The following is an 18,456-nucleotide window of genomic DNA, read 5'->3' as shown; positions in this document are numbered from 1 at the left end:
CGCTGCCGGCGGGGTTTGTGCGGCCGCTCTGTGGGGACGGGAGAATACACCCGAGGGGGGCAGGAGCCCCGGGACGCCGCGGTCGGGCCGCTTCGCGCACACCTTGATTTTATTTTTTTTTTTAAAGCGAGGCAAGGATTAATTTGAGATACGGACAAGGCCGCGCGGTGCTGGGGTAGCCGGAGATGCGAGCAGGAAGTGCTGTCTCCACTGGGCATTCCTCGGATGCTTTTAAAATCGCGGCCCCCGCCGTGGGAGCGCGGCTGCTCGGGGCGACCCGGGCCTGCCCTGGCAACACACTAACCCGGGTTTTACTTTTTTGGGTTTTTTTTTTGTCTTTAATTATTGTTCACATGTGGGTCAGAGACTTCACGGTATCGTGAGACTTTAAGCACGACTTGGGAATGATTTAAATGCAAACTTACCAGTCTGCTGTGCGTTGGCGGACTGTACACGGTTATATTTAAGCTCTGTGGGTGTGAGGCGGAGCTGCCTCTTTCCTGATGGGTGATCGTGGCTAATATGCTTATATTTTTAATTTTAAAAAGCCCCAGTTTTTCACAATTATAGGTCTGTTTAACAGTGCTTTTTTGACACAGTAACACGGCAAAAATACTGTCAAAAGCTGCTTGCATAGGAGCAACATCATCCCTGAACCTGATCATTTACAAAACGGTATCACTGCCTCCTTTACGTGCTTCAAGTAACTGTATTAGTTGAAAAAAAAAAAAAAAAAAGTATGAAAGGAAGTTGTTTAGAGTCATATGTTAGCATTGAAATGGAACTTTAAATAAACTATTTAAGATTAGAGCTTTAGGTTCGTGCATTGCTTTTTCTTGACCTTTTAAGAATAGTGCTCATACAAGTGGTTGAACTCAGCCCTTGTTCCTTTTGCTGTGCATATGTGTGCTGTAGAGTCAGAGGGATGCTCCAAATTTTGATGCACTCCAGTAGTAATTCCTGTACAGTTTCTCTGGTTCAAATACAATACCAGAAGGAAGTCTGTAGACCTTACAAGCTGTGAACATCAATTCCAAGCCAGAGCAGTGGCTCACACTTAGTGTGGTCTGTCTGCAAAGGTCACAGGTGGGTTGTTGCAATTTCTGTAATTCTGTCTTTGGTGGAAGTGATGCAGTCATTTTCCTGAATAAGAGTAAGGCAGAATGGTTAGTGTGTAAAAGAGCATTCATATTTCTAATGAAGAAAAATGAAATCACCTGGGGTTTTTGATCTAGAGGGAGTGAGGGGAGGGGGTTTCCCGCAGTGGAGGTGAGAACATGCCAGGAACAAAGCATGACATACAGAATAGGCTGTGCTGGACACACTTGTTAGCACTATGAGTCACAGAATTGTGCATTTTTTTTCTATTATTATTGATGTGACTCAATATTTAACACTTCCTTGGGTTTTGTTGTTCTTTTAGTGAGAAACCACAACTACTACTGTTTTACTGACATATCTTGATGTTTCTGTCTGCTTGAGTTCTGAGAAGTTCAGAATGCTGATGTTTTTGAGACCATTTCCAGCACTGGGAAACCTGTTTAAGTCTTTACTCCTGTTTATGGCTATTAAATACTGCAAAAAAAAAAAAATTATCTGAGTTCTGTAGCCTCTGATGGAAAGGAAGAAGCCTCATTTGAGAAATCAGGAGGGCTGTTCTGCTTGTCGAGATGGTTGTAAGGTCACTCTGAAGTGATTATTTAAAAATGTTGTTTGATATCCTTATATGGACACGCTCTTTGTACATGTTCAGTGGTGCTTTCTTTGTGCTGGTTCCTATTAAGAAGCTCCCAGTCTGCCTGTTCCTCACAGTTTACTTCTTGCATCCTGACAGGAACAAAGGAAATGACCCATTTTCCTTCCCCTCTCTTTCTCTCTCACCAGAATACTGCTCTTAACAGAGGGTGGTGGGATGGCATGTTCCAGCTGCAGCTGAGCTTGGTGGCACTTTGCTCCTTTGCATTGCCAGCATCATATTGTTCAGGATAGGAATTTGTTGGAATCCAAAATGAAACTTTGTTATGTTATCCACTGTTCAAAACCAGATTTGGACATTCCTGTGCTGTAGCACAGTGTCTCTTTTTTTTTTTCTGCTAGGCCTGCTAAGTATGGCCCAGCATTATTTACAGATAAAGTTTCACTGCTTTTTGCAAGTTGTTGCAGATGTATCTTATCTCTTCCTTTCTCCTTGAGCTGTTTTGTATGTGCTGTTTTGCTTATCTCATACTGATTGAAAGAGTACTTTGAAAATCTAAAGAGAACAGAACAGATACAGCTCTTGCTCTGGTTTGCCTTAGTTTGGGGATTTTACACACATTTTGTTCAGGACAGTTGATAAGAAATTAGATGTTACAATTTCCAGGTGTGGGAACTACCTAGAGTGTTATCAGAGACTGAGCTTCGTGTTGTTTTGGTTTGAGTCAGCTGTGTGCAGACAGAGCTGAGCGTTTCTGTGGCCACTGATGCGCAGCGGGGACTGGTCCAGGGCCAAGCTCTCACCTGTGAGCAGTGCTGACAGTGCTGTGGTTCTTCGGTGCTGGAAGAAGATTTAAGGTTTTGTTAAGTCCAAAGTTTTGGGTTGTGCTGTGTGGTAGAGCTTCGGGAAGGCAGCACGTGGTCATCCGGGGAAGTTGTTTGGTGGAATGATTTTCGAGGAAACCTCTTGAGGGCAGTATTAGGAATTGCAAAATGTCAAGGCTGAGCAAGTGAGCTCCCAGATGAACCCCGGTGCCTTAGGTGTTGTAGAACAGCAGGTGTTTCTGTGGGGTTTGTTGTTGTTGAGGTAACTTTTAGCTCGCACATTTCTATTCTAACAAAAGACCTTGGGAGATTACTAACTCAAAGTGTGAGCTGCAGTCATGATGTGATCAGAGCTCCTGGCTGCTGCTTTGGCTACAGCAACTTTGCAGTCAGAGTAAGAGACAAGGTGATGTGGTTTGCCTTGTAGGAAACAGATTTTGTAAGCTGCAATTGTGGAACAAATGGTTTTATGAAAAGAAATGTTCTTTATGAGATGACGGGCTAATTTTGAAGCTGAATGTGTCATAATCAGTTGACAACAATTTTGACTCTTCTGCTTTTTAATCAAATAACTTGAGTAATGCTACAATGGATGTGACTATACTGTCAGTTGAAAGCAGAAGTAGGGAATTTGCCATGCATATTAAAACCTAAATCACTCCCCTGTCTCTCCTTTATCTATGGACAGTGGGCCTGGGTGACTTCTCCTCTGGCATTACTGTGAGAAATGGTTCAGGTATATCTGCATGGGCACTCAGTAACTACGAGCTTTTCTAAATTCTTGAACTATGTTACTAATTTTATTGACAAGGTGACAACAGAGGTTTCCAAACTTAGAAACAAGATGTCAACAGAGCAATGAGTTACTTCTGTCCGTGGGATTGTGAGTGTCTTTAAGGATCTGTGACAATGGTTGGCTGAAGGCTGGAATGAGCCTTTGCATGCTGGTCAAAGGAAAGTAAGCTCTGTTTTTCAAAACTGTTCTTAAGGGATGTTTTCAAGAATGTTTTGGGGAATACACAGTTAGAGGCTGACAGAAGATGGTTAGAATCAGGACCTCCCTATTTTCCAGGCAATGGATGCATTGGACTTTCATTAGTAAGCAAATGAGCTGTGTATGGGGGAAAAGTAGTTGGAGGAGGGAAAAAACAACTTTCCTTGCTCATAGGGTAGCTGGTACCTGCACAGCTGCCAGGGTTTTAAATGCCTGCTGCAGGGCAAGTGAAATCCCATGGGATCTGAAGATCTGTTTTCTTTAAAACTCCAAGCAGCAATTGCGCCAACTTCGACTTTTCCTTCAGTCCAGAGCTTGGTGTATCTCTGCCAGGATTTGACCGTCAAACTGCCAGTGTCAGAAACTGGACTGTGTCCTGCTAAAATGACTCGTGCTACCCAACAGGAAAGTCTGAACACACAGGTGCCTGCATAGGTCACTTCCCTGCTTCCCCAGGCCGAGAGCTGCATTGTCAACAAAGCAAGCTGTGAAGTGCTCCTGCCGCTTCTGCGTTTCCTGTCCCTGCTCTGGGGCTGCTCTAAATGAAAGGGCCTTGCTATTGCCCTGATAACTAATCTATAGCACAGCTAACATCCTTGAGTAAAGAGATAAGGGCTTGCCAAAGTCCCGCTGTTCTGGGTGTCTGAAACTGAAGAACAAATCTCTTTTGATAGTCCTTCACACTGGCATGAATTTTTGTGTCTAGCGTGGGTTAGCCAAGTGTAGTGTCCTATCCAGCAACAGCACTTTGAAGTCGCTGAAAATGATGTTATGTTCTGACCCTTACCTGGGAATCATGTAGGTGTCCTGTTCTCATGAGAATTTTTGGACATGGTAATAATTCTCAAATGTAATGTTTGGACAACATTTGCATTACGCTCGCCTGTCTGTGAACCATCCTTCTATAAAGACAGCATGGGTGAAAGTTTGTTATGATACTAAATTTTAATATTTTGCACTTTAAAGGAATATTTCTGTTTTAAAATTTTGAAGTATTTAAATTAAGTACTCCTGTGATTTATTTTGGAAGGAAGACATTTTGATTATGGCTTGTTTGTTCTGGTATTCCTTGAGTATGTGACACTTTGTTCTACTAGAATAAAATTATTACATGCAATTTATCAGTTCAAATTGAAAGTAATGTGATCTTCAAGTCAGCTGACATGCACTTTTTTTTTTTTTCTTCCAGTGTCTGAAACTTGAAGTGAAGAAACATGTCTCAGTCAGGTGAAAAAGTAAAGGTAAAGAGATGGCTGTGTAGCCAAAATTTTGTTTAGACTCTATTCAACTTCTGAAAATATTTGTAATTTTACTGCAGTGCTGAAATTGTGAATGAATTATTGCTTCAGATGTGTTTCTTAAAAGTAACTGCTTAGTAGAAATAAAGATTGTATGTGATCCTAGTGATAGACTTTCTGCTGTTCACCAGATATTCAGTCTCTGCTTACAAAGTTAAAATGGTACCTTCACCTATGGAAATTTCATACAACAAACCTTCATTTCTAATGTTTTTGCCCACCTGGATGGGCTTTAAAAGGATTGTTAGTAAATAAATAATTACCTTTTAAGTGATTTCCCTTGTATCCCCCCACATCACTGGAAGTGTATGGCATTGTAAAAAACCTGTTCTCATCATAAACTCATCTGTGAAGAAGACATTTGGTTCCAGGTAGCCCATAGGTCCCTAAATCAGGTGGCTGCAGTTCTTATTTAGGCTCCTATTAGGTTTTCAGTCAATGGGTAACAGATGGTGGAGCAGACTGCCCTGTTTATAGCTCTATCTCTTTGGTAAGTTTTTCAGCAGGCATGTTTCTTTTTCCTGCTTTTGTGTTGTAAAGTAAAGATTGTGAAGATAGGTGAACTACTTAACAAGCAAATGATCCATCTCTGTGTGATTGTATCTCAGTAATCCCCCCATTAGTACAATGTTCTTGGTTTTTACCTGTAAGCATATCCATTATTTTTATAGAAGACTGTAGCAGCAGACACCAAATTTGAACAGAATTTTTTATTTTGTGCTGTATTTATTTATTAAAGATTAATAATAGTGTGTTCTTGCAAGCTTACAGATTTTTATTTTTATTTTATCCAAGGGGAGACTTGTTTGCGTACTTATCTGATTTCTATTTATATCAGCCTGCTTGGTAAATGAGCCTTTTCAAGGTCTGCCTTGCTATTGCAGCAAAAATTCTTTCAATCTCTATTCTTTCTAGTGTTTTATATACCCCTGCACTTTATTGTGTAGAAACAAGTAAACTCTTTTTCAGCTTTTTAGGGGGAAAGGGATCTCATTTATATTCAACCTTTGTTTTTTTGTCAGTTTTCCGACTCGGCTGGCTATGTGGGATTTGCTAATCTGCCCAACCAGGTTCACAGGAAATCTGTGAAGAAGGGCTTTGAATTCACACTCATGGTGGTTGGTGAGTTCTTTAAGTATTTTTGACTGTTATACAAGATCAACATTTCTTTCACATAGATGCATACATCTTCCTACTTAGCAATTGACTTAAACAGTAGAAAAATCTTTGAACTTCTGTGCACTTTCTAATTACATCTGTTACTATTTTGTCATGTTTAGTAGGAGGGAATATTTATAGTGAATAAAGATGATGACTTGGAGCCAACAGGACGTTTTTGCACTCCTAATTCATGGTCAGATGACAGGGTAGTTGTTTAATCTTTCTTTCACTCTGGTTTCCCCATTGAAGGCATGACTGCCCACAGTGAGTATCTTGCTGTTGAAATGGTGATGCTGCTGTTGTGTTTTCTGCTGTTCTGTACTGACTCACTCTGGTGTCAGAGATAAACCTGTAATTTGCCTGTTCTGTCAATGAGCACCTCTGAGTCTCTTGATGGAGAGTCCTTTAGGCACAAAGCTCTTCCAAGTGTTGAATTATGTTTACATTAAATCAGTTTAATGGTGTGCATGTGCAGAGGGAGTCCACAGTACTGTCACCCTTTTGTAGCAGTTAGTGAAAAATGAAAATGTGCTCTGTAGTACCATTTGGTGGATTACTTGGTGACAGTATTCAGCAGTGTTTGTAAGGTAATTTGTGATAATTCTGGAGTTCTTGTGTCATGTAGATTGTGATGAGAAATACATATAGCTTTTTCATCTCTAATATCAGGTTAGTAGCATCTAAAATAAATACAGCCATTTGGTCTAAATGCTGACTCCTTTGATTCCTTGAGTTAGGAAACAAGTGATTTTTTTGAAACTCAGATATAGTAGTTAAATTTACACATTTAACTTCGTTACTTAGGTGTAGAACAAAATTTGTGTCTTTTGAACTTACAGAATCATGAAACTTCTCAGGTGAATTTTGAATAATTTGCTTTATGATTTTCACTTTCATAGAACCTATATGGGCTTAATTGTGAGGGTGCAAAACTTGACTGTTAGTTTGGGATTGTTTTAATCATTCATCTTCCCAGCAGTGTTGCAGGTTCAATTTCTAGCTTAGGAAAACCTTCAAGCTTTCAAAAATTTTCAGCAGGAGAGTTACAGCCCCTGATTTTGTAAGTTTAAATGAAAAAAGCTGTAATTTCCCTCAAGTAACTGAACTATCTCTAGATCTATAGTCCAAGTGCTGTATGACCTTTCAGCTTTTATTGTGACATCTGTTACAGTAAACTTAAAATTTTCATGTAACATTTATGAAAACACTGGAGACTTGTTTTTCCGGTGTTTTCAAAGTGCTTAGCTGAACCTTTGATGTTTTTATATCAAAAGCTAGGGTGGATCTTGATGAACAAATTATTTTTCCTCCATAATGTGGGCTGGGAAAAAGACAAGGTGCTTTAAAAATCATGGAGTAAAAGTGTATATGCTTAATAACCTGAATTATTTTGTTTGTAGGTGAGTCTGGCTTAGGAAAATCCACTTTAATTAACAGTCTGTTCCTGACTGATCTTTATCCAGAACGTTATATTCCTGGAGCTGCAGGTAAATGTGGTTTTGCAGTTCCTGTAGCACACTTCACCCTATAAAATTTCATGTTCTTTCTGTTAATATTGCTTCATTCTTCACCCATTACACCACTTTGTCATCTTGTATTTAAATTTTCTAAATTATATTTTGTTGAGCTGCCATTTTTTTATTTGGATTTCCTTTCAAAGACAACTTTTGTTTCTTTATCAGTTGCTTTTAAAAAAACCAGCTCCCAAACCTTTTAGGTATCAATATACCTAAATGTGGTTTTGCTCTAATCCCCATTTCTTCTTACTGCTTTTTGTCTGTAGTGTCTTAAATCCCTGTTAGAGATGTAAATAACCTTTTGACAAAGAATCTGTTTTGCTTTTGAGTATTATGATTCTATTTTTGCATATTGTCATAAGTAAACCCATGGTTTAGTTCATTGTTTCTTGTTTACTTACAACAAAACGTGATGTTAAATTCTGCTTTGTGTATTTTGATAAAATATTTTATATCATGCAGGTTACAACACACTTGAGCTTGCAGTTCCTCCTCTATTGCTCTCTCCTGTGGGTGTCTCTGCAGGAATTGATAGGCAAATAACAATCCAAATGTTCCTTTATTTTAGAGAAAATAGAGAGAACAGTTCAAATCGAAGCTTCTACAGTAGAGATAGAGGAGCGAGGGGTGAAGCTGCGTTTAACTGTAGTTGACACACCAGGATATGGAGATGCCATTAACAGCCAGGACTGGTATGTGTGCAAATACTGCTTTGTTCATGGAGTGTGTGTCTTACACAAACACTATTCTAGTGGGTCTGGTACTTTCTACAACTTGCAGTTTCAATTTTCTAACCACTTTTGATGGTTTTAAAAATTTTGTAGGCTGTGTCTATGATTCTGCTTCAAAATTAACAGCCTCTCCTTCAAAAAGTTCCTCTGAGCACCGCAGTCAGCTTTTTGTCTCTATGGACATTCCAACAGGACAAAATTCTGGTGGGGGGAAACTGTGTCTTCTACTTTCTGTGTCTCTGGCCCATCCAGTTTCCATGTTTTTAAGACAGTTTTTTTCATTCCCTATCCTCTATGTGTACTACCAGCAATTTGGGTAGAACTGGTGTTTTTTTTATGATGAAGTTACCACTTGCTCTCTCTGGCCCAAATACAACTGACAATCTTTAATGGATGAAATAATTGTCAGCAGATACACTGGAAAATATACATAATTGCTTTAGCATAATGATTATGAAGAAAGAAATTTTTAAAGCAGCTAGAAATGAATGGGGCAATTTGTAACAAAGTTAGAATTACTGAGTTCATAAATGTAATTTCCAAATAATCGCATTCAGGTAATTCTCTTTAACTGCGGAAAGCTGATGATTTTTTTCCAAATAAATATGAGATATCATTACTGGGATGCTTCTAGTTTCAGTGGATTAAAACTTTGAATTTTCGCATGGTTGTCGTTTAGGAAGTGCTAACAATATTTATTTTTCTTAGTTGTTAATTTTGTTGACACTTTATTTTTGGTAGTGGTGGTGGTAATCCCAAGGCAAGCAAGGATCAGTGTGCAGAGAAATGGAGCATAAAGCTAATACAGGTTGATTCGAGTCCTGCACTATAAGTTAAAGACCAGCAAAAATAAAATAAGACCAGATAAAATAGACATATATAATGCTAATAGAATGTTTTGCAATCTTTGATTGATTGACAGAATAATGTGTCTGCAGTGTTCCTATTATCAGATGGTTTTGCTCCTTTCTGTGGTGTAGATGTAGGAGCAGAGCAAAAGTGAAGGCAGTGAAGTTCTGGAATACACTAAATGAAAGTCTGAAAGTGAAGCTCTAGTGAGATTTTCTTTTCCTCCCACTTTTCCTACTTTAGTAAGTTGAAAAAAACGGAACTTTTGGAATAACACAAAGCCATCTTTCTGGGCTGCATCATGGTCTTGCTTATTTTGTGCACTGTTGACTAGAGCTTCCTTCCGCTGGAGCTGAGAGCTCTGCAGCCTGTGCATTGTGTTGTAGAGAGCTCTTCCTGTTGATTGTGTTCTAATGCCCTTTGTTTATTCTGCTCAGATGTTTCTTAGAGACTTACGTGTTTGGATTTTCCCCTTTCTCTTTGGAGGTTTTCTGAACAGAATCATTCCATGGTGATTCAGACCTGAGCAGAACAATTTATATGGAATTTTCTTTGACAAATCTGAAACATCAAATAGGCTACAGGAACAAATAGTACTTGCAACTTACAAAATAAAAAGATGCAGTTCATGGTGTCTCTTTAGTCTAGTTACGTCACATGAAAAGCCTTTCAGCCATGGCAAGTGTCATTTTGACAAAGTCTGTTAATCTTTACAGGATGTCTCAGGGACTTGGATGGACAGAGTCTTTGTTTTGAATTGAAGTGAGGACTAACCCAGTGGAACCATCTTCCTTCCTTGGTAGTTCAGAGAAAAGAGCAAGTTTGTGTTCTTGAACTTATGTTTGTGTTAAGGACCATTATTGCAGTCAAGGTTCACTGGTAGATAGTGCTGACGATGATCCAAAATATATATAAAGCCTCTTTTTTGGGACTTTCAAGGTGATTTGTATTTCAAGGTGACTAATTTTACTAAGGCTATTTTTGAACACAGATAAATCAAACTGGCATGGTGTCTCTAGGAGGCAGCAACGGCTGGGAATGTTTCAACTGTCTTTCTGCTGAGTAGGTTCCCTAATTGCTTTTAGCCTCTGTGCCTTGATGAAAGGGCTAAATTTTAGAGTTTGACTTTCATGGATGGGAGCTGAGGTAAATTTTTGTGTATTTTGTGTCAAAGAAAAAGGGCTGATAAGGATTTTGTGCTACTAGGAGTGTGTCCAGGAGGCCTACTGGACTGGAAAAACAACAGTGTTGGATTGGGAAATGATTTGTTGTAGATTTAGTGCAACGCATTTTCTGAAGCAGAGTAATTCTTGTTTTCTTGATGCTGTACTTATGAAAGGAAAGTTGGGGGTGAACCACAGTTAACTGTGGTGATTTTTTTTTTTTAAGATTTTGTGGGAAGCTTTAGTGCTGGATGGAGTTCTGTATTCTAGAATCATACCCATGCCTAGGATTGCTCGTGGCGTCAGTTTATGGGTATGTTTGGAGAACAGCAAAATTCTTTATGGTGGGAGATTTGACACGTTCAGCATCTTTCCATGTGTGAGCACATTGGGGTCATGAGAGAAGCGTGCCCTTAAAATAACATCTTTTATGAGAAGAGAGGGGATCTAATCAGGGGAGGAAAAAATAATGCTTAGGTACTTAGATTTGCTTTGATGTCTGGTCTCAAAAAAGTGGTTGACAAAAACAGACTACAGGTGAACTTGTTAGATGTTGCTGATCACACTCTTGATTTCATCTTGCTTGCAGCGCCACAGGTCATTCTTTAATAGCTGCTCTTTGGCTGCTGCTAAATTATTTTTTTCTTTTTCTTTTTTTTCTTTTTTTTTTTTTTTTTTCTTTTTTTTTAAACTGACTAACACTATATTTTGTGGGTTTTGGCAGCTTGATAATATTGTTCATTTTCCCCCAGTGGGCTCAAATGCAGTGTTTGTGTTGTTTGCTGTTACAATACAGGATGTGCTATCTCCTAAGCAGTGACAGCACTGTGGTGTGAGCCAGGTGTTTCCCGGAAATCAGGAGGTACAGGACACTCACACCATATTTATAGGGAAAATTAGAGCTGTTAGACCTAGAAAACTGCACGTAAACTAATTACATTCCCAGAGAAATGTGTGATAGTTCTTTCCCATTGTTAGTGTTTGGTTTCTGTCCTACTATTTGTGTGTCTTCAGTTCCGTTACCTTTTACCAGCTAAGAGAAGTATTGAAGACTAACAGGAGCAAAAACAATATTGATGTGTTTCAGCATGTTTAGGTATTAAGATGCTGTTTCCTAATCAGTAGCACCAAAGTCAAACCCCAATAAATTCCATCTTTTGCTTTGTTGTCTTCTGTAGTATGACTTAGAACAGCCAAATCTTGCAAGGATTTAAATGTGTGTATATATATTCTACTGTGGATTTATTCCTTCTCAATCCAAAAGCTTACTTAGCTTTGGAGAATCAAATTCCCTCCAGGATCTCTTCCATCATTGTTGTTACTTTCTTTTGTTATCTCCTTTTCAGCCATGCAGCCCTTGGTCAGATGTTGCTGTCTATTGCAGTGTTTACCAGCATTCTGTGTTAGTTTTCCAAATTATTAATTTTCTTTTCTGTATCTGCTGTTTCCTCCTTAAATGTATCTCATCAACTTTGTGCTTTCTCAGCAGAAGAAATATGGATGTTCCTATTTCTCAAGTTAAGCTTTCTGCTTAGTTTTTTCTCAAGTAGTTTAAGACATGTTCACGATACACACTGATCTGTCTAACCTTATCTACGTCAGCTGCTCATTTTCCTTCCCCTACAGTACGTCATACAAAGTGTTCTTTTATATTAATGGTGTTTGCAGGTGTCTGCATACCCTGGAATAGCTTAAAACTATCTCAGTTATGTGTTTTCTTTTCTCTCTCTGGTCACTACTCTCTGTGCCTGATTAATCTATGTGATCAGATTTTGTGCTCATTTACTTCTTTGTAGGAATATTTTAAATTGTCTTGAACTAAGTAGGAATTATTTTTCTTTGCCAACAGAAAAGAATTCTGTAAGGTAACAAAAATAGCTTAATAAATCATGTGGTGCTTGAGTGCATGACTTGCAAATGTATTTGTACTTAATTCAAACAGACTGGAATACCAGAATTTTCATAGGTAACTATAGAAACCTGGCTCTAGGGTCAGGATTGTAAATCAAGAGGATATCCGGGATATGTCATTTGTCAACTGGTTTAAAAACAAATCTTCAGCCCCTACCCCCAGAAAAAAAAGGCAGAAAAACCCTCAATCTTTTGTTCCTGTGCTGTCTCAGCATTTTTTTTCTGAGCTTGCACTTGAACTTTTTATCCAGTGAACAGAGTAGCGCTTGAAATTGGCTCTAGGCATAAGTTGACACTTGGTGGTTGTTATGAAAACACCCTCGTGCATTATCAAAATATTTTTCCTCAGTATCATATAAAATGCTAGGAAGTTGAATTTTTTGTAACAGTGGTGTTTTTAATAACAATGTTTCTCCTTCTGTTCTTATCTTTTCATGATTCTTTCCTTATTATTTAAAGCTGATGTAAGATGCCTCTCTTTCTCCCCCCTCCCATACCACAGCTTCAAAACAATTATCCACTACATTGACAACCAGTTTGAGCGATACCTACATGATGAGAGTGGTCTGAACAGGCGCCACATCATAGACAACAGAGTCCACTGCTGCTTCTACTTCATCTCTCCTTTTGGGCATGGGTAAGAAAAAGCTCCAGCTTTTGTGTTTTAGGGTGTTGTACTTTCATAACAGTTCATAAATCTGTTCATTACTTGAACTGGTAACTTAGCAGTAGTGTTATTTGAGTTAGCAACCTGTCAGTTAGCCAGTGCAATTAAAACAGTCTGTGGAGATTAGTGCTCTCCTTTGCTTTGTCCCCTTTGGCATTTAATATTATTTCAAGGCAGTCAGATAAATGGCATTGTTTATCACCCAGAAACAGAAATGCTTTTAATATCCACTTCATTATATAGTGACAATTCTAATTACAACTTAAACTTTGCACAACCAAATTGATAAGCGAGGGCATTAAGTTTAATGGCTTAATTTATTATGAAAATACTGTTTATGTGAACACTTGAAATAAATAATTTTTAACACATTTAGTCTATTATGAAACAAATTACACAAGACCCCATGCCTATTTTAATTTTTTTTCCCTGCTTGTTGGCAGACTGAAGCCATTAGATGTAGAATTCATGAAGGCTCTTCATGGAAAAGTCAACATTGTCCCTGTGATTGCCAAGGCTGACACCCTGACGCTGAAGGAGAGGGAGAGGCTGAAGAGAAGAGTAGGTCTAACTCTCGATCATGAGAACAGAGCAACCCGTATGATGTTAAAGCCAAATATAAAGTAATATCAAACTGGAGAGGGGTAAATGGTATTGACCAAGGACCTAATCTTCCCATCTCACACCTAAAGTGTCTTCACTGAAATCTTCACTGAGGTCTGATGTGCTTTGCCAGTTCCACTTGCTAAGAATGTGGCTGTTCTTGGCTTCATCTTAGCAGAGCAGTGCACCCAGTAGGGCAGGTTTTAAGCAACATGGTTTGTAACAAACGTTCAGATAATTCTGAGAGAAGTGGAGATGTTCCTGATGCTCTGAGAGAGCAGTGCCCTGAGTGTCCCTTAGTGCTGGGAGTGCATTTGGTGTGTTCTAAGAGCATATCTTCAGTTTCATACAGAAGGTACTTGGGTTGTGCACTCTGCTGCATGGTTTGTAGCAAAATTTGGTTGGAAACTTTTAAAATAAGTGCCCCTGTGATACAAACTAAAACGCTAATACAGAGACAGGACAGTTGGGTTAATATGTGAGCAGGATGCTTTTGTGGCTCCGTTGTTATGGGATAATGCATTTTTCCTGCTGGGTTATCTGTTCATCTGAAACACCAGGACATACTCAGGGTTGCAGTGAAGACAGTCTGTCTTTCCAGACAGTGGTACTAAAATCATTCTTTGCTTTGCAAGGTTTACTTGCCATCTTGAAATTTTGGTTTTTGACAAACCTTTCCGAGACAGCCCAGCTTTTGCCAGATATGACATTGTAGTGAATCCAGTGGAATAATGTCAATATTTGTGGCTGAACAAGTCTTAAACCTTAAATCGAATTTCCATTTTATCACATCATCTGAGCAATGAATGTAAATATTTAATTTGTTCTGGTTTATTCTCTTTGATTGAGAATGACTTTGTGCACCTTGTTAAAGGAATGGGTAGGTGGTGTGATTGTATTATGTATGCTTAGAGGTGGTCCAGTAAAATTTATTGAGATCACAAGCTTTGTCAGGTTCAATTGACTCAAAACCAGCACAGTAATTTGTAAAATTAACAGGTTTGAACCCACCAAAGCCTATGAATTTTTACTAATTTAATGATTTACCCCTTAAGTAAGTCATTAGTAGTGTAGGGATAATTAGTACCTCTACATTGCAGTCTGTATTTTACACCAGAGTAAACATTTTCATGCTAAGATATCTTTTATATTGTATTTTCATGCAGGGCATAACAATTTGATTGTGACTCTGTGACTTCCTGTAGGCCTTTAGAATGATTATTAAATCTTTATTCCAAGGGTGTTCCTGCTGGGAATATTTTTCTGTTTTCTTGAAGATGGGTTACAGTTTTATTTAACTGGGAAAATCATATAGATAAAATCATGCTTGCAAAGCAGCACATTAGCTGAACTCCACTTAAATTCAGAGGATTTGTTTGGAGCTTTTTTGAGTGAACCAGTGCTACAGTGGCAGGTGGGGCCATGGTTTCTGTGGGCACGTGAAGAACTTCATTTTCACAAGGTGAGGTGCTGCTGGCATTACTGATGTGTTTTATAAAGCTCAGTGATGTAGCTTTATAAAACTTGCCCAAGAAATGGAATGAATCATTCTTAGCTGAGAAAGTTAAAAGTGGGGACAGTTACAACTGTACAAACCTTGTCTGCAATGCAGGCAAACATCCACTGAAGAGGGGAGGAGATACTTGTACAGAAATGAGCAGCTTTATGATGAACCAGGTGAAAGGAGGAAGGAAATTTAAAAAAGTTCATTCATTGAGACAAGAAGGACCTTTAGATCTTGCTGGAAGAAACTCTGTCCAGGCTCTTGAGCTTTAATTTTGTTCCTCCACGAATACTATATGGTAACAACAGGTGCATTGCATTCAAATTGAAAGAACTCCTAGGGAAATCATAAAGCAAAAATGTGGCTGATTGTGCAGGTTTTATTGCTTTTCCTTTTCTGTTACTATACTGACTTTGTGAAAGATTTTTATCTCACATTGTTTGTGGAGCTGCTACTTTTTATAAAATCTCCTGTATTCACCCTTTCAGCAGTGTGCTTCAGGCTCAGTGTTCACAGTTGCTTACTTTTTCATTCAGCATTTGGGAGCAGAATGATGTTGAAAGATTTGAGGGAGGCATTTAAGTGGAGCATTAAATATTTTAAAATCAATTTCCCTGGGAATTTAACTTTTAACTAACTAACCTCTAAAACAGTCTGGATTTAGACATATGGACACCACATTCATGCACTGGCTAAGTCCAACAAGATCAAGGGCATCTGTAGTCTGAGGGAGTGGTTAGGGAGCAGGTAAACAAGTTTTCATTATTTTTATACTGCTGGCAAAGGTCACTGCAAACTGAGTTTATATTAAGTCAAATGTATAATGTGCTTCCAAAGCTTTGAAAATCAAAGCTACTGTATATTGTTCTAACTCAAAGCATCTTGGCCAACAGAGTCTCTAATCAAGAATAGGAATCAAAGTCCTGCTTTGCTGACGCAGCTTGAAGTCTTACTTTTTTTAGATGTTTCTGCCATTTGGCCGTCAATCTGAAGTAAAATGTTTTTGTTTTGCCGCTGTGGACTAAGCAGCAAGATTAGCTTGTGGTGCTTGCAAAGGAAACCCAGCTTGGAGTAATTCCTGTTTGGGCTTTCTGGAATTCAAAGTTATTTTTTAAAACTCTTGAGTGGGAAGAAATGCACGACAGCTTCACAAGCTGTGCCATGCAAGGCTGCTAAGGAAACATGCTCAAAAGAATGACTTCATGCGAGGGGAACTAATATTTTGACTTTTTTTTTTAATTTCCCATGGGAAGGCTAATCTTTAGGAACACAGAATCCTCTGAGGCCAATAAAATTCAGATTTGAAGAAGCAAAATGCTGTTTCATTGTTAGGAGCATAAAATACAGTTTGTTTTTATTGCAATTCTTTTTCCTTTCAGGAAAGCACTAGGTTTAACAGCTGTAATATATTATTCTAGCACCCCTTGCTGTCTGCTTTCCCGTTATTGTTCCACTTGCATTTTATCTCAAAGATCTCAGCCAGGTTAAATGTGCTTTCTTGTTTTATGCAACTACTTAAAGGCATCGAACTGCAGTGCTGCCCCACCCATCCCAGCTGTGCATCTTTAGTTGTCATTTGGTGACAGTTCGGGTCTCTTTCATTTTGCAAAACAGTAACAGCATCGATTGATTTAAATGTCATTGTGTGAATATCTTAATTGCTCATTGGCAACACTTACTCCCAGATTTGTTTTCTCTCTATAAAATGTTGGGCTCGTTTACTCAGCGTGAGCGCGTGTGAGAGTGCGGGGGATGTTTATGTACCTGGCAGGAAAACATCCTCAGGGAACAGCTGTGCCTCATACATGGTCTTTCCTCTGCTAATGGTCTGGAGAATTGTTTTCTTTCAAACACCTGTTTAATAACCCAGTTCTGGTTGGACAATTTTCATTTCTACTGTAGCTGTCGGTTACCATCATGACAGAGGATGGAGGAACCCAACAATACTCAGAGAAGGCTCATTAAGACCTCTCTATTTGAAGTCTGCTTGTGCTACCAAATTAATCTCCAGTTGTATATGCAGTAATAGCATCACAAGTCCTTACACAGGCTCTTCTGAACATTTTTATCATTACTTTAAAACTCTCCCTGAATTTGCCCAGACTTTGTCTATGCTGAGAGTTCATTCAGCAGGGCAGCTGCTTAGTTCAGGTGCTGTTGGTGGGGTTACAGTTGCTGTTGTAGGAAGTTTGCACAGTTCTCCTTTCCTGCTGAAACACCCAAGATCCCTTTGGAGAGAGTCACTGTGGAATCTCAGCATTCTTCATGCTCTCCTCATACCACCACACTTCCTTTACTGAAAGTAACTTGTAAGTACATTTGATGCAGTGACAAGAGCTGTCCTAAGTGTGTTCAGTAGTGTGGCAGCAGAAACGTTCTCTTTGGTTTTGAAAAAGGAATTGACTTGTGCCACCTTTTGAAGCTGCCAAAGACCTGGAGTTATGCTGGCTGCTCACCCCTGCAGTGATTTCATTAGGAAAAGAATGTGCCCAGGAATACAGATACTGTATTTTTTATGTTAACCTCAGACATTAATGCAAAGAAAACTGTTGAGGAACAGGGTCTTTTTCTTAGTGGATTTTTAATGACTTTCTCCAGTTTAAGTGGATAATAAGCTTTTATCTTTTTTGATTCAAGAAACAATAGACACTGTCTTCTACATTTTTGAACATATCAAATACACAAAAATGTACTTTGACATGGGGTGAATGGTTTTGATTCTGTAACTAATGAATTCCTTCTTGTTACTTTTACTCTTTTTTCATGTTAACCTCACTTTGCTTCTATATTTGCCTTGTAAAACTTCTGGCATTTTTAAATGATTTATTTGATATATTAAATACATTCATCTTTTATGCCTTTTAAAAAATCTTCAAGCTTGTGTTACTTTGCACTTTGGACACTGAGTCAGGTTGACTATTTGTTACAGACTAGCAAATCAATTTCATATATTTTTAACTGAATACCTCTTCAATGAAATAAGAATACTATTCTTTCTTTTTTGCAAACCTTCAGGTTCTGGATGAGATTTCTGAACATGGCATTAGGATTTATCAGCTCCCCGATGCAGATTCTGATGAAGATGAGGAGTTTAAAGAACAAACTAGAGTTTTAAAGGCAAGTTTCACTCCTAGTTTATTATTTTGCTGCTGTAGTTCTTCAATCTACAACATGCCTAAAGGTACTTTATTCCTTTTACAATGTGTCAAAAAATTCAGTTTCCTTTGTATGTTGGCTCTGAATTATAATCCCTTTTATTCCAGTCTCTGCTTCATCAGAATTCCAAGTGTAGTGTGTCAGGAGTTTCTCTTCTTTTCTCTTTAAGTGTAAACCACTGTTCACCATGAACTATTATTTGCAGTCTGTTTTCTGACTCAAACGTTTTAACATGTGAGCAAGGAGAGAGATTGTGTGTTATGGTTGCTGTACTAATTAACAACTTGCCTCGTGTTAAAGCAGATAATCAAGGTTTTACTGAAGTAATTTCCTCTTTGTGCTTGCAAAGGTGTTTGAAGAATGTGTCTGAAATTCTCTTTCT

The 18,456-nt window shown here is 38.5% G+C and overlaps 1 protein-coding gene across 3 annotated transcripts in view; it reads left to right on the top strand.

The window, feature by feature from the left end:
• The window catches only part of LOC310916328 (septin-2), a 54,993-nt gene that overhangs the window by 20,092 nt on the left and 16,445 nt on the right, over positions 1 to 18,456 (top strand). For all 3 annotated transcript variants that reach the window (XM_083873794.1, XM_083873792.1, XM_083873793.1), the window contains exons 2-8: positions 4,704 to 4,755; positions 5,835 to 5,934; positions 7,374 to 7,460; positions 8,059 to 8,182; positions 12,647 to 12,781; positions 13,255 to 13,372; positions 17,934 to 18,035. In XM_083873794.1, the coding sequence (XP_083729920.1) occupies positions 4,729 to 4,755; positions 5,835 to 5,934; positions 7,374 to 7,460; positions 8,059 to 8,182; positions 12,647 to 12,781; positions 13,255 to 13,372; positions 17,934 to 18,035 (693 nt within the window). In that variant the 5' untranslated portion in view covers positions 4,704 to 4,728. The remainder of the gene's footprint in view (positions 1 to 4,703; positions 4,756 to 5,834; positions 5,935 to 7,373; positions 7,461 to 8,058; positions 8,183 to 12,646; positions 12,782 to 13,254; positions 13,373 to 17,933; positions 18,036 to 18,456) is intronic.

The sequence above is a fragment of the Zosterops lateralis genome (genome assembly GCF_965231275.1).
Source record: "Zosterops lateralis genome assembly, chromosome: 17".
Classification (NCBI taxonomy): Eukaryota; Metazoa; Chordata; class Aves; order Passeriformes; family Zosteropidae; genus Zosterops; species Zosterops lateralis.
This window is presented reverse-complemented; position numbering and strand designations above follow the sequence as displayed.